General features: G+C 46.3%; 3 protein-coding genes across 4 annotated transcripts in view; 2 read left to right on the forward strand and 1 right to left on the reverse strand.

Moving 5' to 3' along the window:
* Positions 1 to 549, forward strand: part of MUC13 (mucin 13, cell surface associated) — a 32,726-nt gene extending 32,177 nt beyond the window's left edge. Inside the window, exon 10 of the mRNA XM_063108872.1 lies at positions 348 to 549. Within this exon, the coding sequence (XP_062964942.1) occupies positions 348 to 549 (202 nt within the window). The remainder of the gene's footprint in view (positions 1 to 347) is intronic.
* Positions 550 to 1,100: 551 nt separating this feature from the next.
* On the reverse strand, positions 1,101 to 16,026 carry LOC134386812 (putative uncharacterized protein ASB16-AS1). The gene is made up of 3 exons (XM_063108971.1): positions 15,674 to 16,026; positions 15,380 to 15,548; positions 1,101 to 1,157 (listed from the first exon to the last, which is right to left on the reverse strand). The coding sequence occupies exons 1-3, from the start codon at positions 16,024 to 16,026 to the stop codon at positions 1,101 to 1,103; spliced, it is 579 nt and encodes a 192-aa protein (XP_062965041.1).
* ITGB5 (integrin subunit beta 5) overlaps positions 16,014 to 23,883 on the forward strand; it is a 105,040-nt gene continuing 97,170 nt past the window's right edge. For both annotated transcript variants that reach the window (XM_063086906.1, XM_063086991.1), the window contains exon 1: positions 16,014 to 16,094. In XM_063086906.1, coding sequence (XP_062942976.1) covers positions 16,025 to 16,094 — 70 coding nt within the window. In that variant the 5' untranslated portion in view covers positions 16,014 to 16,024. The remainder of the gene's footprint in view (positions 16,095 to 23,883) is intronic.

The following is a 23,883-nucleotide window of genomic DNA, read 5'->3' on the forward strand; positions in this document are numbered from 1 at the left end:
CAATGTTGGATCAGTATGAACTTCCTGGTTTTGTAGTTAGATGGAGCTTAGGAGGAGACCGTCCTTAAACTTAGGGACTCTACACTGAATAAAATAATAAAGTATTATGGGTAATGGGGCATCGGGTCAGCAACTTATTCTTCATTGGTTCGGAAATGTGAATGATTGGGGAATCTGGGCGATGGGTGTGTGAGAACTCTATAATATATATTATATGTAGGTGACTTACATGTAAATTTGAAGTTATTTCAAAATTTAAAAACATTTTTAAAAAAAGAACACTAACATTTACTTCAGGAAACTTTCTGCCATCGTCTGGTCCTAATAATCCCTGTTACTAATTACAGATCAAAGAACAAAAGGAAGAATATCGAAGAACAGAACTTGATTGAGGAAGACTTTCAAAATCTAAGACTGCAGCAGACAGGCTTCAGCAATCTAGGAGCAGACGGGAACATCTTCCCTAAAATTAGGATAGCTGCCTCTGAAGACAATCGGCCACAAAATCCCTACACAAACCAAAGAGGTGCACCTTTCCCTGACTATTAGGAGGGGTTTCTGTTTGGCAGAGTGACATGCCCCAGGACAGAGTAGGAACCTCAGCTAGTGTGTCTTCCCCAACCCTTGGCTGCCCCTGGCTGGCTTGCTTTCTTCTTAATGGAAAGAGAAAGATCAAGGAGGAAGCTTGCTTTGTAGTGAATAGCCATGACTTGGCCCCCAGGGCTGACCATCTGTGTAACTTCAGACACACCACTTAATTTTTCTTGCCTTCTATTTCCTCATCTGTAAGAAGAGCAGCTTCATTTAGATGTCCTTAAGGTCCCTTTAAATTACCAGCTTCTATGGATATGACTCCTGTGACTGTGATAATCATTCCCAGGCCATTTAAGGACACAGGTCTTGGGTCAGGCCCAGGGAAGGATGTTGAATGTAAACATGGTTCTGTGGGATCCTTTCCAGCTGGGCTGTGGACAGGCATCTCTCTCCTCCCCTCCCACAAATCTCAAGGAACTCAATTTCTAAAGAGATGGGCAAGTGAGGCTGCTAAGATTTTACGTATCTCCGCTGGGATGGCTTTCCAGGAGAATAGCCTGTACCCGTTAGATTTGTGTTGGATAATCACAGCTGGCACTGCTCAGCGTGATTCGAATGAAATGCTGAAAGGAGGAAGACTGTCAGAGGCGACTCTTCGGGGGAAAGAGTGACAAAGTGACTGAGATGGAAGGAAGGGAAGATGGTGAAGGAAGAGGACAAAGCGGGCCAGGGCGGAGACGGGGATGGAAGAGAGGCGAGGGGGGAAATGATAAAGATGGAAGAATGGGGAGAAAGCTGAAGAAGGCAAACAATGTTAACTAAAGTAACGTTAATATCTTACGAGTCTAAATTTTCTCATATATTTCTGTTAGAGTATTTCTTGTCTAACAGTCTTCTCTCTCTGTGTGTGTCTAGAATGGTAAAAATTTGGAAGCCTCCATGGTCCCCAACCCAATACACAAGCTGTTATTTTGAGTGTTTAAAAAGACTGATGAAGAACTGAGCACGGGTGAAGATCTGGCCTCCGACGTTCCTCTTGCATCTGACATCTGCCAGCCTCTCTGAACGGAAGCTGTGAATGTTTGCAATGAAAACAGCTTGCATGCTAAATAAGTGTCTATTAAATCAAATGCACATAGATGCTATTAGTACTTGTAAGATAGTTGATTTTCTCCAATAAGTACGAAGTGCTAAGACAATGGTTAGGGTTTTTTCCTATACAGCACCAATAACCATTTCCAGTCTAGAGGAAATCTGCCCGGCACTGTTCACTCCTGAGAGAACATTCCTCTTGAGTTGATGATCTACAGATAAGTGACCTAATTCTAGTGGGACACTCTTACACATCGGTTGTGGAGGTCCCAGGGGATGAGGAGATAGATACCATCTTTTAAGGGCCTCAGGCTCACTCTCTGACAAATTAAAATAGAGATCTGACTTCTTTCCCTCCAGTGGAGGGATTTTGGCTGCCCTTGAACTGTCAGGAGTTTGGGACCTGGCCTCACTTCAAGAAGACAGGAAAGAGACGTTTCTCAGCTTTTTCAGGAGGCCTGACCAGAAATCCAGGAACTTCTTGTGGTTAATTAGAAAGCCTGGACTAGGGCTGACCCCGCGGCTCACTCGGGAGAGTGCAGCACTGGGAGCGCAGAGGCGCTCCCACCTCGGGTTCGGATCCTATATAGGGATGACCGGTGCGCTCACTGGCTGAGCGCGGTGCAGGCGACACCAAGCCAAGGGTTACAATCCCCTTACCGGTCACATAAAAAAAAAAAAAAAACCAACAAACAAAAAAAGAAAGCCTGGACTAGAAATGTCCACCATAAGGTGCATTCTAGAGTTTTTGAAATGCTAGTCAGTGGGAGGGGCAGGGGGAAAAAACAGGACTGGGGATAGGAGGGAGAGAGGCAAAGGAAGCTGGGCCGGGAGGATGAATGAGGGTGGAGGCACCAGGACCCACCGTCTTCCTTGGATTCCCCTCCCTGATGGGCAAATGGCCCTTGCTCTAATCTATGCCCTGGAGTCTACAAAGAGGTGTAAAAACAAAAAACCCAGGAGCAAGAGCTTTAGGTCACTTTGGAATTGGAGACACTCTGTTTGGCTGAGGGTGAGAAAGGGAGCTTGTGCTCAGGAGTCCAGATGTCCTGCCTTGTGATGCAGGCTCTGGAGTACTGCACCGGGGCCTCAGCCTCCCCTGGTGATAGAGGCTTAGCTGTGGCCACCAACACACACACGTACGTAAGAATGGGGGCAACCACAGCAGGACAGGCTTTTTTAAATGTTATGGTGTCCTTGTTTATGTCTGATGTTTGGTTCCTTTACAAGTAATTTTTATTTGTTGCTATTATTGTTTTTCTTGACTGTTAATTATAAAAGGTAACACAATAAAGTGTCCTTGGTAAATGATGTCCTTTCTTGTGTTTGGGGCTTTTGGCGATGAAGTCTCATTTTAAATAGCAAACATGACAGATGGCAAACTGGAGTGATTGACATCTGCCAACCTCATTAGGGGCTGTTGGGTTACTCAAGATAATTCTTTAACATGCAGTAGGCATTCGGGGCTGCTCCCCCCATGTATATCCCACCCTCACCCCTCTCCCCCAATGATGAAGCAGTCATGCATTTTGGGTGGAACTGATCCTACTCCCAGCTCCAGGGGCTGGCCCCAGTTGGCCCAAGTCAGTTAGTGGAATCCCTCCTTGCCACAGTGATTGACTTGAGAGTGAGCCTGAGGCATAACTGGATGCAATTAGGGCAAAGCCTGAGCTTTGGTAGGAGGCTGGGAAGAAGAGAAACTCTTTCTCCTTCTGGAGAGTGGGCTTGAAGATGTGCTGCCTTGAACTGCTTCAGTTTTGCTGAGAACAAAGCTGACACACAGAGGAGGGCAGAGCTGAGAGAACCACAGAGAGATGAAGCTGGAGCCTTGATCAAACCATACCTGAAGGCTTTGGAGTTTCTTCTGCTGAGAGAGAGACCAGTTTGAGTATTTTTTTTCCTGTTATTTATAGCCGAAAGCATCCGCACTCTTATCACTTATGTTTACTCTTGTATTCTCAAGGGTAGGCAGTGAATAAAAGAAACATGCTCTTATGAACTATTAATGTCCATTGTGAAGACTTAGCCATCAATCAATCAGTTAACAGCAGCAGAGTTAATGTCTACATAACTTAAAATTGGCTGCCGTAACTTGTCATCACAGACTTTATTCCTGACCTTCATGTTAACCTCCTTTATATTTGAAGAAGATTCTGAGTTTGGTACTAGCAGTAGGCTATTTGAACCTCCCTTCTAAAGAGCCCCACCTCCCCGGTGCCCCTCTGAGCTAGAGCACGCCAGCTCTTGTCACTTCTCTAAGGTCCTTAGCTATACAAATCCTGGGCTTCACAGGCCGTTCTTCAGAGACTTTCATTGCTATTGTTTGAGATAAAATAGTGTTCTCTCCTGAGTCAAAGGCTAGAGAAAAGAAAAAAAAGTTCTAAACATGGTATGTGTAATATTTATGAAAATAGGTTTTACATTCAAAGTTGTTTTTGATTCTTCTACAATATGGCCTATAATTCATTTGTTTCTGCTCCCTGGTACCTTTGCAAAGGTTTTCTGATTGTCCTGTAACCTTGGAAGGCTGTCAGAGTGAACTTTTTTTTTTCATTGAAGCATGATTGATTATACATAATCTGGGGGGTAGAGAGTGAACTTTTTAAGATGCATATCTGATTGTGACACTCCCTTGCTTAAGGCTTTCAGGGGTTCTCCACTGAGAGAACAGAGCTCATAGAATGAAGCCAGACTCCTGTGGCACGTCACTCCTGGTCCTCAGGCTGCTGCCGCTGAGTGCTCCAGCCTTGCCTCATGCCCTTCCCCGCGGTGTGCCAGCACTCTGGCCACACCTGCTGTTCCCTAACATGCCACCTCTCCATAGCTCCATTCCTTTGCTCATGCTTCCCCTCCACTTGGAATGCCCCTTTCCTTCAACTGCCTAATGTCTTAGTCTGTTCAGGCTGCTGTAACAAACTACCATAGACTATGTGGCTTATAAAAACCAGAAATTTATTTCTCCTAGTTCTGGAGGCTGGGAAGTCCAAGATCAAGGTGCCAGCAGATTTGGTATCTGGTGAGGACCCATTTCCTCACAGACAGTCATCTTCTGTAACCTCACATGTTGGAAGGGTCAAGGGATTTCTCTGGAGTCTCTTTTATACGGACACCGATCCCATTCTTGAGGGTTCCACCCTCAAGACTTCATCACCTCCCAAAGGCCCCACCTCCTCATACTATTATATTGGGTATTAGGACTTAATATATGAATGATGGGGGGACGCAAACATTTAGACCATAGCACTTAATAAATACCTCCATCTGTCTAGATCAGCTAAACCATCATCTCCTCTGGCTAGCTTTTCCTAATCCTTCCCTTCTTCCCCCAGCACTCTCAAGTAGAAGTATCACTTTCCCCATATCCTAACTGGGTCCTGTCACCAGGTTTCCCAGGGAGAAGGTTGTGCATGCTGAATCTTTCCTTCTCACCCAGCACATTGCCTGGCACAGAATGAGTAATAACTGTGAAACAGGAGTATAAAACAGGACTCTTCCAGCTCAGTCTTGAAGAATATGTTCATTATCTTGATTGTACAATGGTCTCATGGTCATATACATATGTCAAAACTTGTCAGATTGTACAGTTTATTACATGTCAATTATCCCTCAATAAAGCTGGGTTTCTTTTTCAAAGTAGGGAGTGGATTACTATGTAGGGGCTTCCAGCCTAGGCACAGCCCTAAGACAGAAAAGGAACATGTAGTACATGTCATTCTGCTGGATCTCTGCATGAGGCTGATGGTCCTCTGAGGTCAGCTTTGGATGAGCCCAGCCAGGGATGGGCCCGGACAGCAGGTCTTGGGTGCACACTGGAATCACCTGAGGAGATACAAATATCACTGATGCCTGGGGCCCATCCCAGAGCGATTCATCCGGCTAGGGAAGGCCTGAGCATGGGGAGTGCTTAAGCTTCCAAGTGATTCTACCCTGCCGTGGAGTCTCAGAACCACCTCATTAGATCAGTGACCTGACTCCTTGTGGCAAGCCTGAGGTCTCGTCATTTTCCATTCCTTCCCCTGACAGTCGAGAAACCAAGAGTCCGTTATGCACGAGAAGCCTCAGTGGGCTCCAAGCCCCCTTATGGAGAAGGTGCTCAGGCATCCAGGTGGCATCAACACCAGAACCGCCTGAGACAAATCTTTTGGGCAGTCTTGCCCCTGAACCACGGACCTGTCGCCCCTACCCAGCCGCCGGGCAAATTCTGCGGCCAGTAGGTGGCGCTGTCTCCTGTGGCTTGTAGGAAACAACTTCCGGTGGGGCTGCGCTGTATAACGCCTGTTAGAAATCGTGAACTTTAAATGTACCAATGCTAAATAATTTCTCCCCTGACATTTTCTTGTTCTCTTTATTCTTGTGCCAGGGAAACATGAACGTTACTCAGTTCACTCCTGTTGAAATACTTGCATCATTTTTACTGGATCAGTAGAGATCGCACATTGTCCCCTTTATTGGTCCTGGGATACATAACCGTAAGTACTGGAGTAATGTTAATGTCATATTCATGGGGCATAGAATTTGGTACGATTTTTCAGATAATCAACGTATTATTTAGTGGCGATTATTACAAAATAAAAGAGGAGATAAATTAATCTTCACTGAAAAATTCTCCAGTTAAGATAAAAAACAATACCACAGTGGGAGGTTTCTGTCTCTCACCAGCTTTTATGAGGTAAGCAAGGTCTGGCTGGGTTTACCCGAGAGTTCTCTGAGAATTTTGGTGTGGCACTAATTGAGAACCCACACAAGGTTAGAGAATGAGTCTGGGGAGAGCCCTGGAGCATAGATGGGAGTCTCTTCACCCTCTGGGCTGTGTAATGTGGTGCTTTTATTCAAGATAGAAGCTTGGGGCAAACCATCGAAGGCCTCATATTCCTGCAGGCCTGGGAACAACATGTTTTCTGAACCCACAATCATGACACGTGGGCCAATAAGGGAATTCTCTGCTGCTTCCAAATGAGAAAGCCAGTTTGAAAAACAGCAGCAATAGTTAATATGTTGTGGAGCACTCACTGTATGCCAGATACAATTCTTGTGCCTCACGTGTATCAACCCCTGAACTCTCACAATAATGATGAAGTAGGTACTATTATTATATTACCCTCATTCAATAGTTGGGGAAAGAGAGGCAAGTAACGTGTCCAAAGTCACATAGCTAATGAGTGGCACAGCTGGACAGCCCAGGCAGTCCAACTCCAGAGCCTACCTCTCTATCATTTAATGCCAAGATATCAACATAGGTAGTGTTAGGTTCGGCAAGACAGAGAAAAGGGAGAGAGAGACCCGAGCCAGGTGCTATTTCAGCCAAAAAGCTTTATTCCACCAACGTGGAGGGGAGACTAAACCAGATTGTGGCCTACGCAGCCCACAAGACGCTCCTTTGATCATAATGGTCACGTTGACCCCTTCCCGGGAGAGGAATTTTGCTGCTCAGTTCCCGGAGCAGAAAAGGGAAGGGGGGGGGGGCTGCTTAACCTGGCTGTGCTGATGTCAAGCTAGCCATGAGGCCTAACAGGTAGGATATCTCAATGGTCAGAGGGACAATGAGACGTTTATTTGTAACTGAGAGTGTCTTGTATTTACTAGGCCTTGGTGTCGGATGCAGATAGAGTGAGTGGTGATGAGACACAGGCTTTATCTCACGGGTTAATGGGCCTTTATCACCAAAAGTGAAAAATTCTTTCTTTACTTATGTCATGGTTCAAATTTCATAAAGTATTCTCTCCACTAAAGTAATTCACCTAAAATCATCTGCAGCGTGCCTGCTGCTCGTTACTTATCACCCCAGGTATGGCTTCCCTCTGTTTGGGGGGCCCTCCAGCTCCTCTCCCTCTCTCTCATTCTCTCTCTCCCTGATGCAAAGGTTCTCCATTCTCTGATCAGCTGTGGTGTCCTGCCCTTGTGTGGGGATGGGAGGAATCTTTGAAGATTCTTTCCTTTTTGGTGGAAACAACCTCCCAACTGGGTCCAAGCTAAAAAATGAATCCCCTGTTGGGCTGATACTGAATGGCCCAGCCATCCTTTGTGCTACCTTTATCTGCCAGCCCCTCTGCTGCACATGGGCTACCTGAGGGAAAACCCTCTGTCATATTTCTCCGCTACATAGAAAGTCCTCAACAAAATTTATTTTAGGTAAGAATGCAAGCCCTATTTCAATGAAGCGACATCCTAGAGCAAAGAATCTCCTGGAATATGGAAGCAAATCAGTAGAATTAGGGCTAAAAAAAAAAAAAAAAAAGCATCTCATAGTTAGCCCTGAATGAGGGTCTTTAGCATTTTCTTAGTGAAGAGTATTAACTTAAACAATACTCTCTAAATGGTACACAATTCTCATTCTGTAATAGAGCATCTGTTATTATTAACTAATCTTTAAAAAAATTTCCTGTTATTAATCAGCCTCAAGTTTTAAAAAGTCAAAAAACCTCAAAGTGTCAATACAAATAGACATTTGGACAGTAGACCCACCTGTATATTAGAATCAAGTGATGTCTATTCTTGCTCATATATCTTGCTGATAAGCACCCCGGCCCCCTCAGAGTGGTGATTCAGGCTCCTTCCTGTTGTGTTCTCAAGACCACTACTCCTCTGCAACAATCCAATAAAAAAAAAAAAAAGCTTGGAGGATCTTGCAAGAGAGATTTTTTACGGGTCGTGTCTGGTACCAACACACCTCATTTCCCCCCACATCACACTGGCTTCAAACCCAGTCATGTAACCATACCTGACACGCGAAGAGAAACAGAGAAATACAGCAGAGCTACTTGTCCAGGAAGACGAGGGCGTGAGTGCTCTGCACATGGCCCTCTGGTCTCTGTTCCTCTTCCTCCCTCCACCTCACAAAATGCTCTCATCCTTTGAGACTCAGCATAAATATCACTATTCCATCCCTAATCCTAGAACAGTATCTGGCGCATGGTATACACTCAATAAATATTCGTTAAATAAATGAGTCGATCCACAAATACTTTTAAAGTGCCCACTCTCAGGGAGTGGAGAATGAAGCGAGAGAATAGTTGTGCAATAAGTGAATAACTCCAACTTCAACTCTTTTAATGGAGGTAAGGACTAAGTCCTTTCGGAACAGGGAGGAAAACATTCTGTTGATGATAGTTCTGGAAGGCTTCACGAAGGAGGCTACATTTGAGCTGGGTATCAAAGGACAAGTAAGAGTTTACCAGTCAGAAAAGATCAGGGGTAGGGCCCTCTATAGAGATGAAACACAACATGCAAAAGTGAGAATGTGAAGCTGGGAGTAGGGGCCAGGCTGTGAATGGCCCTATGAGTTGCACAATCATCTGATTCCTGGTCTACTGATCTTTTGGTTATAACAGGTATATGCCCTGCGTGCTTTTTAAAATTAAAGGCTCAACAACCATAATTAGTGAGGCACTTACTCAAGCCCTGTCTTCTGGTGTAGAGTTAACTTTCAGGTGCCCTTTGAGGTCTCTCTGGAAAGAGAGAGCCCAGCTAGCTCAAGTTACGGCTTGTGAGCACCCTGCCTTGGGTCTGGCTTGGCTCTGTCCTTTAGCTGCACTTGGAAAACAGTGATTTGGATAACCTAGTTTGGGAACCAGAAATCCCCACAGCTTACATTTTTGCCCATTGATTTAAGGTTGAAAGGCACTGTTTGCTGTCAGTGAAGATTTAATTGCGGTTTAGGAATGAATGCCATAAGGACAGCTATAAAGCATGGAGCCCCGTGTAACAAAAGGCCTGCTGTGGCCCTGGAGGGGCTACCTGTATTACATGACTAAGAAGACTAGTGGTCAAAGCTGTGGCTCTAAGAAATCATTTGGGTCCACTTTCCAATTTAGGAAATACAAGACAGATTCAATTAATATTTATTAAATGCCCACTACGTGCCAGGTATCTTCAGATGTATTTACTAATTTAACCCTCACATAAATATTTTCTGAAATAATCACAAATAAGACCAACTATTAGATGAGAAATGGTATTGTATTTTAGAAAATACTAGGATATTATATTTCTTTTAAATACACTCATGTTAAGTCACACTAATGATCAGATATTCCATTCAAAAGGAGGCAGCTATGGAATAGTAGAACAGTAGATCTTGGAGTCAGGAGATCTTGGCTCTATTATGTATTATCACTTTTCTGAGCCCCTGGGTCTAAATGGGGAGAATAACACATGTTTTACACTGCTGAGTTATATGAACTACTTTGTGGGGCACCATGTTTTGGGCCTCTCTGAGTGTGGACTCTTTGAACTGTGCTTGTCTTTCATAAGGAACCTGGAAACTATATCCATTGAGTTATTACAAAACATATTGGCTTCTAAACCAGGGAGGCTCCAATGTGGATCTCACCTCCTTGCACCTGAGCTGACTGCTATGCTCAACTGAGACCAGAGCTCATATGAGATGAACTCTTGATGTTCCCATGCAGGCCAGATATGGCTCCTCCCTGCATATTTCTGAGTTGACTAAAGCCAAGTGTGGTCTCTTGTAGGCTGTGAGTCTAAATGTGTAGCTGAACCTACGAAGAACCTCTAGTGGGCGCTGCAGTTACCATGTTTTATTTTATGGTCTCTAAAATGTTGGAGGGGACAGTGAGCAATCTCCACTGAAGCTGGGAGAAGGGGAAACTGTCAAAGGATCTCGGGTTACATGGAAAAAAGAATTTGCTGTGATCGATGATTAAATAGTAGGAGTGTATTAGCTACGGAGCTGATGGAGGACCCTTGGGACATCCTTTAAAGAGGAGAGGTGATCATTTTCAGAGTCCACCCACAAGACTGGCCCTCACAGTCTTTCCACATACAGAACACGTTCAAACAGGCATTACTTCCTCTATTTAAAGTCAGCAATTTTCCAAAGAACAATTTTTAGTTGGTATATCAGGTTATGTAAACCAGAGCCTGCTGCCAAGTGCCAAACAGGCACTTATATTTACTTTTATTTACAAGTAGTAATTATAGAGCCAGCTCTGGCAGGGACCAGACCCTTCACCTTCCAGATGAGCAAACTGAGGTCCAGAGAGTGGCAGGCAGTTGCATGGTTGCTCAGCTAGTTGGTGGTATGGAGGACTGGAACTCAATTCTTCTCATTCGGGGCCCAGATTTCTAGTTTTCCTCCACTGGCAATGGAATATGAGGGGCAATATTCTACAAAAAGGGCAGCAGCCCCTGCAGATAGGCCAAAGTTGGGTTCCAGGCTGTGACTGATGGCTGACCCTTGGCTTCTTGCAGACCTGGTCTTTGAGGAGCTGCTCAGACTCATCCCTCTACCCCAAACACGGCCCCCCAGAAGGGTAGAGGTCAGAAGCTTGTCCCACCTTTTGAAAGGCTGCTGAATCACTAGCTAAGCACTGTCTTAAGGGCTGCTGGTATATCTAAGACAAGGTAAAGAAGAGAGGCAAGAAATAAGGGGAGAAGGGTAAGGAAGGAGAGAACTGGAGTGTAGGTGGAAAGGAGAATTAGAAAGAAAACGGTGCTGAAGTGGCCAAGGGAGAATGCTGGCTCAGCTTCTAGGAGCAACCCATGGACTGGCTTCTTTCTTCTGGTCTTCAGGTATCTCCGTCATTGCCTGTGGCTGTGGCATTTCATAGAAATTCCTATGGCATTTCTCCTCAGGCCCCATTTGTATGGACCATACCTATCCTGTGTCCATTTCCCTTCTCCTGCCCACTCTTTTATTCCTACTATTTACTCAAGCAGTCTCTAAACATGATTGACTTAAAATGTGTGTATATGCACTTGTATTCACTCGTTGTACTTTTTACTGAAATAACTGGAAAAGAACCTATGGCCTTTAGATGCTGTGAGATAACGTCCAGGAAAAAGAAACAAATTGTGATTGCTTTGCTAGAGTGGAAGAAGGGCATTTAGAGAAAGACTCTGGCAGAGTTTCTTTTGGGTCTAAGCCCTATTGACAATTTTAAAGAAAACTTTTCTAAAAAGAAATAAATATGACAAAATTAACTGAAAAAGATCACAACCCTTACTGTAATTTTATTAATAGATATTGTTTTAAAATATTTCAGTTTATGAAAGGCGGAAAATATACATTCTCTCTGGCATATTTAATCCTAAAAATATTTTCAAAACTAACCTTTAAAAATTTGCTCTCAGAAAGGTATAATTATTATTTTCACAATTGATGATTATATGATCAGAGAGGTTGAAAACACAAGCTTTATTTACCAAAGGTGTGTTAGCCACTCCATAAATAAGATTAAAACACTTGTGTGTGCTTCTTAACAGCTTCAGGGAAATATGGCACTTCTGTAACTTACAGCTGTTTGCACCTTAAAAGCAACAACCCAAATAGAAACACTTTTCTCTGCATTGAACATCTCCATCAAGTCAACATCTCTATCGTTCAATGTGAAATTCCATCCACCTCACATTTGGCATAACCACAATGTGCATGCTTAACCTAAAAACAAACAAACAAAAATTACAAGGATCTATCATATGCCAGTTAACATAATTGGCTATTTTCACTAACAGTGTGCTCCCGGGCTTGTCATCTGCTCATCTCCTGGGTTCATCTATTGGACAGATGCTGCTTCCAGGTCTGTCCTCAGCAGTCTTGTATTGGCTGTAAACTCTGAGAGCTGGTATGGGGATTATTTTTTCCTAATCAGGATCATGGTACACAGGGAGAGAAAACCTATGGCAGGATATTTTCCTATAAAAAAGAATATAATTTGTTATTTTTCAAGTAAAAAGTTACACTTAACATTAATGAAAATTGTGTACATGTTCCATAGGCCTGTCAGTCTCTACAAAAGAATTTTCCAGTACTGTCCTCTGTCCTGGGGTCATTCATTTCTTGCACTGTGACAAATCCTAGGCATGACCATTAAAAGCAGGGTAAAGGAAGCACACTACCTAAACTAAGGTGAATATTGTAAAACTGTTGTTTTCCCTTTGGAATTCTTTTTCCCCCTGCATATTAAATCGCCGCTATGTATTAGGAAAATATTTTTGACCTGGATTATAAATTGAATTGTACAATCTGACGCCTCACTGTGGGAGTAAGTTAGCATGTAGATCTGAATTGTGAAATGAATTTTTTAACTAGTCTGACTTTTAACTTTCTTTTATTGGTAAAATATATGTAACATAAGATTTACTATTTTAACAATTTTAAGTGTACCCTTCAGTGGCATTAAGTTTGTTCACTGTGTTGTGCAACCACCATTACTGTCTATTTCCAGAACTTTTCCATTATCCCAAACTGAAACCTTGTGCCTGTTAATTAATAACTCCCCATTCTCCCCTCCCCCCAGCCCCTGTAACCTCTATTCTACTTTCTGTCTCTATGATTTTGTCTATTCTAGGTACCTCATATAAGTGGAATCATACAGTATTTGTTCTTTTGTGTCTGGTCTATTTCATGTAGCATGATGTTTTCAAGGTTCATCCAGGCATGTAGTAGCATGTGCCTGAATTTTATTCCTTTTTAAGGCTGAATAACAGCCCCTTGTATGTATATACCACATTTGTTTTCCATTCATCTGTTGATGAACACTGGGGTTGTTTCCATCTTTTGGCTATTGTGAATAACGCTGCTATGAACATAGATGTACAAGAATCTGTTTGAGTCCCTGCTTTCAATTGTTTTTGGTATATACACAGAACTGGAGTTTTTTGATTGTATGGTAATTCTAGATTTAATTCTTGAGCAACTAACCATATTTTAAAACTAACAACGAGAAACATAAAAATTTTCAGCTTAAACCCCCAAAGTAAAACCAATCCACCCAGCAGCCTCCTTCGGATCCAGAAGCTCAGCAGTGATAAGACATGGGATGTTCCTGAGGTAGCCACAAAGGAAACTATTTCAGTGGCTGTGGGCAAGTATGGCCTTGTCCCCCGGCCTGAGGGGAGCCATCTGTGCACGGTGAATTTACTGAGTAGGAGGAAGTCAAAGTGTTTGAAGGGCACCTTCATTCCCTAGTTTAATAAAAAGAATGAAGGGCTCTTCGGAAGAAAGGCACAAGCCAGAAAGCAAAAGCACAGAGGAATTAGAAGAGGCATCTCCAAACCAGTTTTAAAATAATGGAGCATGGATCACTCAGGATTCAGTGGCTTATGGCAGGTCTGGACAGGTTGAGAACTCAGGGAACCACCAGGTGGGACAGGAGGGGGAGGAGGAGAATGGGAACAGGGGCGGGTTTGATTGCAGCACTTGCTAGGTGCGGTCCAGGTAAATGGTGATCTGCTGGGTTTGAGACAAAGTGGAATATTTCAACAGCTAGTGAAGCACCTGAATCGGGACAAGGAAGGTGATCCACAGGAGACCCGACATTACAGGGCTTAAACTTAGAGAATGCTTGATAAATGCAAGTTATTATTGTACTTATTATTGCAGTATTTACCCAGTGTCCAGTACTCAGCTCTCTGTCCATTTAATCCACCCTACACATCCCTGCCAGATGAATCTTTTTAAATCTGCACTTGGCACATGACATCTCCCAGTTCAAACTTCTTCACTCGCTTCCCATTCATTATTTATAATTACTACCTCTCAAGCTGGGATAAGGGTAGCTCCAATGCCACTGCCCTGAGAGGCAGGCAGTCCCAAGATAAACCTGGGGCATCTTCTGCAACACCAATTTTACTGTTAAATATTTGGGGGTAAGCATGACTTTTATATCAGACCAAACCTGAGGATATTACAGAATACAGTGATGTTTGCATGCAGTTTCAGGGTGAAATGCTGGCCTTCAGTGACATTTGGAGCTTGCTATAGACGGCTTTATCTTTGCCCCCAGGCACACTATACTACAGTAATACGTTTACTTCCTTGGGCATTGGTAGAGTTTGGAAGGTGGGGAGGGCAGAACTAAAGGTTAAGATCCAAGTTCCTTAAGCTGGGCAGTTAGGATGGTCCCCATCTGGCCCTCTGAGCCATCCTTCCCGTTGGTTCCTGACTTGTAAAGGTGAGGCCACTCTGCTCCTTACTCCTTACTGCTGCTGGTTTTAGTCAAGCCATTCTGAACTTTTGGACAGGGCACCCCAGTTGTCACTTCCTCCAGCGAGTTAACCCCTCTGCCCCTCAGTTTCCTCATCTTGATAACAGTAGGGTTGTTGGGAGGATTAAATGAGTTAATATGGGTAAAGCATTTAGAACAGTACCTGGCTAGCAAGGTGCCCTCTGTACCTGTTAGATATCCTGTTATTACTTCATTCTACATTACTTCCTTCTCTTGCCTATAAACCATTCCAGTCTCAACCTATTCGTCATGGCCAAGCCAAACCCAGCCCACGGGGTCCTCAGCACGAGCTGTCTGAGGAAGTCCCCTACCCCCACCCCCCCCTTATTGGCAATTTCAGATCCAGCTCAGACGTTACGTGATAAAGTGAACGCCTGAGCATCTGCTTTTGAATTGATCAGTTTGGTCAATGAAACCGCCAGTGTTTCAAGGTAAGGAGAACGAAGAACAGCGGCATAATGGCCAGCCTCGAATCCTCGAAAGGGACAAAACGTTAGTAAGTGAAAAGTGGGCCGTGACACCCCACGTGCCCTCCCTTCCCCATTCGGAGCGTTGTCTTGGGGCTGCACGCGCGGGCGCCTGCGTCCCACCTCGGGCGAGGGCCGGGCTGGCCGTGAGACTTTGGGAGGACGAGGCGGCCACGGCACGATCCCACGGTACCTGCTCTCCCTCCTGAAATCTAGCAACCGCCTTTGGCCCAAGTAATCTCGGATCGCCTGAAGGAGCGGGCCCCGTCCCCTTCCCGTTAGCCACAGGCTGCTAAGAAACCCGAGCGAGCCCCTAACCGTTGTCTCGAACTCCCCGCCCCCAAGTGCGCCAGAAAGAACTTCCACCTGGGCGCCGTCCGGCCTCCACGTCCCTGGCGGGTCGCCGAGCAGGGCGGAGCCGGCCCGGCCCGGAGCTCGCCCCGCCCCGCCCCGCCGTAAACTGACCGAGTGGCGGCCGGGCGGGGGCCTGGCAGGGGAGAGAAGGGGAGGAGAAAGGAGCAGAGGAAAGTGGAGCCTGGCGGGCTGGAGGGAGGAAGGGAAGGGGCGGAGGCGAAGAGCAGAGTGTGCCGGCGCGCGGGGAAGCCTCAGCACGGGGCGCGTCCCGGAGCCCAAGTCAGGGCCCCCGCGCGGAGCCAGTTCCTCCCCTGTCCGGAGCGCCAGCCCGGGCCATCCTGAGCGGCGACACTCCAGGCGTCCCGATCGGCCGGACAGCCAGGACAGCGGCGGCCCCAGGACTCGGCTGCAAGCGCTGCGGGAGGGATGGTGGCGGCGGGGTGCGGGCCAGCGCAGCCGCCACCGTCTCCGGCCCGGGCGCAGTGAGCCCGAGCTGCGCGCGGAGCATGCGGCTGCCGACCCCGGCCCTCGGCCCCAGCGCTCCGGCCCCGGCCGCCCGCCCCCGCGGAGTTTGCCACCCGCGCCGCCGCTGAGGCCGGGCGCCCCACCATGCCGCGAGCCCCGGCGCCCCTCTACGCCTGCCTCCTCGGGCTCTGCGCGCTTGTGCCCCGGCTCCCAGGTAAGCCGCGCCGGGCGCCGCTTAGCCAACTGTGCAGGAAGAAACTTCGACGCGCATCCAGCCGCCCGCAGGCGTCTTGGAGGGGCCGCGCGGGAGGCGCTGCCTGCGGATGGAGGGCGCCTTCGGGGCACTCCCAGGTGGGCTAGCCGCGGGGCTAGAGCCTGGCCGGCGCTTGCGAACTGCGTACGCCACTCGGAGCGCACAGCCCGCAGCCGCCCTGCGGGGCAGTCGTCGGTCTCCTGCCCTCCCCCCTCCCCGGGGGGGCTGAGGAGGAGCCTTCCCTTCCTGTGTAAACAGCCGGGCCAGTCTGCTGACCCAGCCCGCGAGCGCCCGCGCACGGGGCGCAGGGAGGGCCGCCGCCAGCCCTGCTTTGGGGCCGGGGTTCTCCACTCGCGAGCACAAAGCGGCCCTTGTGGCCGGCCGGGGGCAGGCGGGCTGCTGGGAGGCGCGGAGGGATGCAGCCGTGCCCCCGTACCGGGGAAGCGAAGGGCAGCGGAAGGCGCGAGACCCCTAGACTTGCCTGGAGCCAAAGCTTGGGGCTACGGCGACTGCGTCCGGGGGGCTTGTCTCTTGGAACGGCGCGGGGCCCAGGACCCCAGAGCGAATCCCAGAGGTGCTCTGTGCCTAGGCCAACCTCCTTCCTTTAAGGATGTTGCCCCTCCGCTCTCTCCCTCAGGCCACTGCAACCCGAGGGGAGATCCGCGTCCCACGCCTCGGCCCCACCTGGGATTTCCCCGTCCGAGTCCTTCTGCCTGGCTTTATCCCGCGGTTTAAAAACACTCCGAGCCTCGCACTCCCCTAGCTGTGGAGCGTTCTGGAGCGGAGGGCAGTCGCCACGAGGTCGCCTTAAGCAGACACTGCCATGGCTGGCGGCTGCGTGAGGAGCCCACAGTTACCTGCTTTACGTTTTCGGATTCGGGAGAGGGCTGGACCTGGCCGTCAGGAGTCCCCAGGGGCAGGACGCGCTATTTGGCGCTAACTTCTCCCATCCTCCTCCGTCCCCTCACCCTCGAATGCAGGAAGCTCCAGACTTTCTCCTTTCTTCCTTTCCCTTAGGAAATAATTGTGTGGGGTCCTCTATTCACTTTCAAGCCGGAGATACTTGGTTGCTCTTGTGAGCCAAGTGGTTGCCTGGCTGCCCGAGGAGAGGGCTGTTCCTCCTACGGTGTCTCATTTACATGAAGAAGTTGGAGGTTTACATCTGGAGAGCGGAGGAGGGGTCTGAGCAAACAAAAACGTCGTTCAGGTCCTAATTCAAACTTAATACTGTAGCAAGGTTTCTTTGATGGGAAAAGAATCACTCCAGAGCTTGGAGTCGATCAGTGGGTTCCGAACACTCATCTGGCAACCGGTGCCCATCACTGATGTTTTTATGCGTCCCCAGGGAAATGCAAAAAGGAGATGCAGGCTGCATCGCTCGTGGGAGCATAGTACGTTGTTGTCAACGGCCCCCTGCTTTACAAGGACTGTCCTTTAGTTTGAAGTTATCCCCTTTTTATTGTTTGGTGGGAAAAGTTTTTAAGTACTTTTTAGTGATGATAGATGGTAGTTTTTACTTTTGGCAAAATGAAAAACAATCTGGCAATCCTGTATTAATTTCCGCTTCTCTTTTTTTCTGTTTGTTTCTTTTGTTTTGTTTTTAAATCTTAGTGTTCTGTGAAATCCAAAAGTTTGGGAACTGCTAAAGGAGATGGCTTCTAAGTTCCTTTCCAGTTTGACATTCTCTGATTCTAATAAAAACTCAAATATTTACAGTTGCCAAGAATTTGGAAAATACATTATTTACTATTTGCATGGAGATTTCTCTTTTTCATTGTGTATTCTCACAATAATCTCCATTTTTTAGATGGGGCCAGGAGGGTGAAGTTACTTGCCCACTTCCCTCCCCCCACCCCTTAGGTTGGGAGTGGTGGACCAGGACCATGACTTTTTGGTCCAGTGCCCTTTGACCTCCATGACTCAGCTTAGGTGAGGGAAAGCATTGAGCCCTGGTGGTTTATTTCCAACTCTTTCAGGGTACCCTTTCCCATTGCCCAACTCTATGACCATAGGTTTATCTTCTGCCATTTCTTAGAGCCAAGCCAGCCCCCAGGGGTCAGCAGGGTGGTAGAGCAAGCAGGGTGACCAGCCTCCAGACTTGGCTACCTCCCTCTTTGTGCCTTGGAGCTTCTCAGGTATAGAAGGGGCAGACTCACGTTTGTGTGATTTCTCCTGATTTCCCAAAGTTGCTGAGCCAACTTCAAACATGATTTTTTTCTTTTCTCTTCTTGCCTTTCCCTTTTCTTTTTTTCTTGAAGCATTGCAGGTACTTTATCCAGAGCTTGTTTCTGTCTTACTACCAGAAACATGTTTTGAAAGAAAAACTTTAGTTAGCCAGAGAAAAGAAAGAGGTGACCTTCAGGGTCATGCCTGCCTGGGTGTCCCTGGACCAGTGGCCAAGTTGCTCCCTCTATTGCTTTCACCACACTTTCATCTCTGTACTGAATGCAGCAGGAAACTGGCCTTAAGTTTCAGGGGATCACTTCAGACAAGTCCCTGGCCAGCTGACAACCCACCCCCTGTGCCAAGCTTATCTCTTGCTCTTCTTATTCTCCCATGGCCGAGAGTCTCCAGACAGGACCCAGCACATGATCTTCCCACAAAACCAGAGAGGGGTCTCACTGGGGTGAGGTCTTCGTGGCCCTTGCTCTCTAAGATGAGGGAGGAACATGGTTTTGATCCGCTGCATGACTGGAGTCCTGTTTAATATCATAGCTTTTTTTTTTTAAAGCAATTAAATGATCTAGTGAATGCCCTGCAGATTAGAATGCTCTAAATCTAAGAGAGCCCTTTATTTTATTCAGTGGACTCAGTTGGCAGCAACCCCTGCACCCCTTTCTCTCTCTGCCCCCCAACTAAATTTTCCATGGTCTGTGTGGGGCTGTCGGAATTTGGCTGAGTTTACAGCTCTCTTCAGGTAACCAGACATGGGTTTAGAAGAGACAGGACAATGAAATGTAAACATGGGCTTGGTTTGCACGCTGCTGTTTACCTACGGATTTACATTTTAACTCCATCATCCATGAGTTGGGGCTTTTTATAAAGGGGATTGAGGCATAGGAGGGCAGGGTCTAATTAGCTCTGATTAGTATTCCTCTCCTGCTTGTTCTCCATGCTTATTTAGCTACTGAGGCAACAGAGAATTAAAATATCTAAGTAGTTTGGCAAAAAGCCCTTTGTGCCTGCCTGCCCTGGTAACTACTTTTTCTTCTTCGGTTTGGTTGTGGAAATATTCTACAAAGTTTTAATGATATCAGTATTGTGGGACAATTACACAGTACCTAAATAATAGGGCTCCTTTCACATGGCAGTGTGCAGCTAGGTTAATGGTATGGCGTCTCTTTTCACAGGTATTTTCAGTTGGCTGGGGCTGAGGGCTTTAGAAAGCCCACTGCCCTGGTTTGTCTTCCTTTTTTCCAGTCGGAATGGGATTAATGGCCTTTGTAAATGTAAAGGAATGCTTTATTTACAGGCGCCTATTTGTGAGGCTTCTTCTTGCTTCCGCTGAATGCAGGGTTTGATTCCTGGGCCACAGGGTAGTAAGTTGGATCCTCCCTGGTGGCTGAGGCTTTGAGGGCTGTAGTGTGGCCTGCCGCCTTGTGTTGGATCGATCTCTCCCCCTGCCAGAGCTTTTCAGAGGTGGTTGTTTGTCTCTTACGGAGCTGGGACCTATTTCTGCACTTGTTCCCTTAGTCATTCTCAACTCTCACTTAGAGTGACCCTGTTAAAACTCAAGTCAGACCATGTCACTCTGTTTAAAAACTTCCAGTGGCCAGGACTCTGAACTCTGCCTCCACTTCCCTGGCTTTCTCTCACCATTTCCCCCTGGCGTACTTCCTTCCAGCAACACCATCCTTCCAGCACGCCAGCTGCGCCCCCGCTGCAGGCCCTTCCCTCTGCCTGGAAGACTCTCCTACCAGACACCTGCATGGCTGGCCTCCACCCTGCTGGCCCGTTCTGTGTGTCTGCTGCTCAGCCAAGTTGTCCCTGGCCGCTCCCACCCAAAGCGGCAACCTCGTCCCTGCCTTCTTCCTCTTTCCTTTCCTCCCGTGATTTTTCTCCTTAGCTCCTATCGCCATGTAGTTACCCACTTACTTGTTCATTGTCCGTCTCCAACCAGTGTGTAAGCTCCTGAGTACAGGGACTTTTGTCGGGTTTATTCATTACTGTAGCTTCCGTCCCTAGAGCAGTGCCTCATGCATATTTGTGAATGAATAATGGGTGAACATGTGTCCTGGTAATTGAGAGGAGGAGCTGGGAATGCTGCCGTCTACAACTAACTTTGAAGTCAGAGACTGTAGCTTATTAGGAAGAAATACTATGGGGAAGAGAGACCCCCTTGGAAGGCATCAAGGTTTTTTGAGCTGGAATGACTGTAGAGGCCCTTGGGTCCACCCCCTGAATTATTTGCATGAGGAAGCTGAGGCCTGGAAGGGTTAAGTGAATTGCCCAAAGTCACATAGCCAGTAAGTGACAAAACAAGTTCTTTCATCTTTCATGCCCAGGATATCCTCTCCTCATTCTGTAATTCCAGCCCAAATGTCCTCTCCTTCCCTGCATCCCTTGGGTGGAGAAGAATTGTCCCCTCCATCCCCTGCTCTCATAGCACATTCTCTTAGAGGGACTGGGGACTGCAGTGGGTCTCACGTGCTGCCTGAGGAACTGCCCCGGTTTCGTTTACCTTTAGGTCCCTGACACAACCACAAAGCTTGGTACTCAGTTAATCCTGTCCCTTCCCCCATGGTTTCAATGCCCTTAAAAAACTTTCTAAAAGTTTAGAACAGTTGTAGAATTACAGAAAAATTGAGAAGATAGTACAGAGAACCCCTATATACCCCACACCCAGTTTTGCCTATTATTAACATCTTACATTAACATCATACATTTATTACAATTAATGAACCATATCGATATGTTATTATTAACTGAAGTCCATCAGTTATTCAGATTTCTTTACTTTTTACCTAATGTCCTTTTTCTGTTCTGGGATCCCATTCAGGATATCGCATTACATTGAGTTGTCATGTCTCCTTAGGTTCTTCCTGGCTGTGACAATTTTTCAGTCTTTTTCTTGTTTCTGAAAACCTCGACAGTTGAGGAGTACTGGATATTTTGTAGACTGTTACCCCTATTGGGATTTGTCTGATGTTTTTTCCCATGATTAGATGGAGTTACAGGTTTTTGGAGGAAGACCTTTGAGTTAATCAATTGCCTATTTAAAAATTAACTTTTGATTGAGTAATATATGAGTATTCACATCATTTTTAAAAGTGTAACTAGTATATAGTTAGAAGTCTCCCTTTCTTGTTGTCACTTAGCTTGGGACATTTTTCTGACTTCCTTTCCTACCCAGATTATCCCTCTTAGGTTTCTTATGTATCCAGAGTGTTTCTATGCATATGTTATAAATATTCCTCTTCCATTTTATTCAAAGGCAGCACTAAACACACTGTTCTGCATCTTGCTTTTTATTTTTAACTTGTCAATGTATTGGGGTAAGCTTCATATCAATATACAGAGGGCATGCTCATTCTTTTTTATAGCAGTATGATGTTCTCTTATATGAATTGGTGTTTTAAAAATAGAAGTCATATCTGTAAAGCTGATATTGTTGGGTGTTCTGCAGATGACGAGTTTTCAGAAAGGCAGTCTAAGAAGCAAACTGACTGAGATAGAAACTTCTTAGGGCATATTTGCATTTCATGATAACATTTAGACACGACTATTCAGTTGCTAGATTCTGTACTGGAACTCTTTTGTCTATTGTGTGACAAATGTGTGGGGCATAGTTGAGGGCTTGAGGAGAAGCACTCCAGTGTCTTGCCACCTTCAAGCCAGAAAGGCCATTCCAGCTTAGCACCCACTTCCGTACTCACTGCTGTAATCCCACTGAATATTTTGGATCAGGAAATTCCAACTGCTGGATCTATGCTTCAGTAGTTGTCTAACCTTGGACGCGTGGGGTGGACAGAAGTGGGGAGAGGCTAGATGGAGGGAGGCCAGCCACGAGGCTACTGTAGGAATGTAGACTGCAGGGCCTGGGCATCTCAGACATCTTGAAGGGATGACATGGTGGCTGGCTGCCTGGATATGATTGATGAAAGAGGAGTGAGTCAGTGAATTTCGGAAGGGGGGCATACTTTAGGTTATAGTTCTCAGTAAACCCCAGGTTTCAGAGACATTAAGCAAAAGTGCTATAGGGAGTTGAAGTTGAGCTGGGAATGGTCATTATGCAAACAGCAACCAAGATAAGATGTTGCCATTGTCTGGGCCACTAGCGCCTGTTTCTGTGACCTAGACACAACACTCTGACATTTGTGTTTAGCTTTTTATTATTGTTTCCTTCCTTTTCAAAATGTCTGCTGGTGCTGAGTGACTCATCCACCAAATCCAAACTCTCTGAAATATTAATAGGTGGAGAGAGGAGAGATGCCAAGGGGAATAACTCTGACACTGTCATGGGTATCAGCATACAAGGTCTTGTCTGCTACCTGGCACACTGTGAGTTCCTGGGGAGCAGGGCCTAGGTCATTCATCTGTCCTGGCTCATTGCTTAGGACATGCTTAGTGCAGGGTTTCTTGAATTTGAATTTGTCCCAACAGCAACCTAAATTTAGGGCAGTCATTTTGAGTGCAGAAAAATTACCTTACTGTTGCATGTGAATATTTAATAATAATAGAAATAATAGGGAAAGACTTAAATATTTTACAGTTCAATGTGTTTTCATACCAGGTGTCTGTCACGTCCTTTGAGCCTCTTCAGTATTGTCTCCAAGGTCTTTTAGGCTCATAGACAGAAGACTAGAGCCCAGTCTGGTCGGGGGCAGTTCAGAACTGAGGAGCTCTTATTTCCCTGAGCCCTGGACCCCCAGCCCAAGTTCCCAGTGCTCAGGCTCTGGTAATTCGAAAGTGTTGTTCATGAGTTTATGCGGCTTTGAGCAGAGTCATAACAAGGCTTCCCACCTCAAATTCCTTTCTGACTGAGGGGCTGTTAGAGATCTTCTCCAGAGGACGCTGGAGCTCAGTGGTCACACTGTCCCTGCATCTAGGAATGGTGCAAGGACCACCAGGGAGGCATCTTGCTGACCGGGACCCCTTCTAACATCCTTGTAGACAGAACTCCTTGTTTCAAGTCATTTTTGTCTTCTCACATTTTCACTTATAAAGTGTGGCAACTTGACTAGCTCGTCTTAAAACAATTCTAGCTTCAAGGTGCTACAATTCCATGATTTTATGGAAATGATTTTATACATCCAAGGTAATGATATGCCACAAGGGCCTGAGTTTGAATTGATAAGGTTGGGGAGAGGAGGAGGAAAGTAACTTTCATTCTAGATTTGACTTACTCTACCTCATTTAGTGGTTTCTGACTGGCAAGGAGATTTGACCAAAATCTGGAACTGGCATTTTGAAACTTTCCTGCACACACCCATTTTTAAAGTCTTACGTGCCTATATGAAAACCACTGAGTGGATTCATTTTATTTTTTTGTTGTCTTTTTTGGTTTAAAAACTTTTTTTTATTAATGTTTGTTTTTACATTCTATGATGTTATGGAGCAGTTGGGAGGGAGGGGGAGAAGAGAAAGGGGAAGGAAATGTGATGGAAGGAGGAGGGGTAGGATTGAGGCCTGTGGCACCCCCACATTCCCACAGGGGAGACCAGGGGGCTTCCAGTGGTGGCTTGGTCATTGCTGGGCTGGGTGCAGATGTCGGGTGTGTGTGACCAAAGCCCTTGTCCCCCACCACCCC

This window comes from Cynocephalus volans, chromosome 1 (genome assembly GCF_027409185.1).
Source record: "Cynocephalus volans isolate mCynVol1 chromosome 1, mCynVol1.pri, whole genome shotgun sequence".
Lineage (NCBI taxonomy): Eukaryota > Metazoa > Chordata > Mammalia > Dermoptera > Cynocephalidae > Cynocephalus > Cynocephalus volans.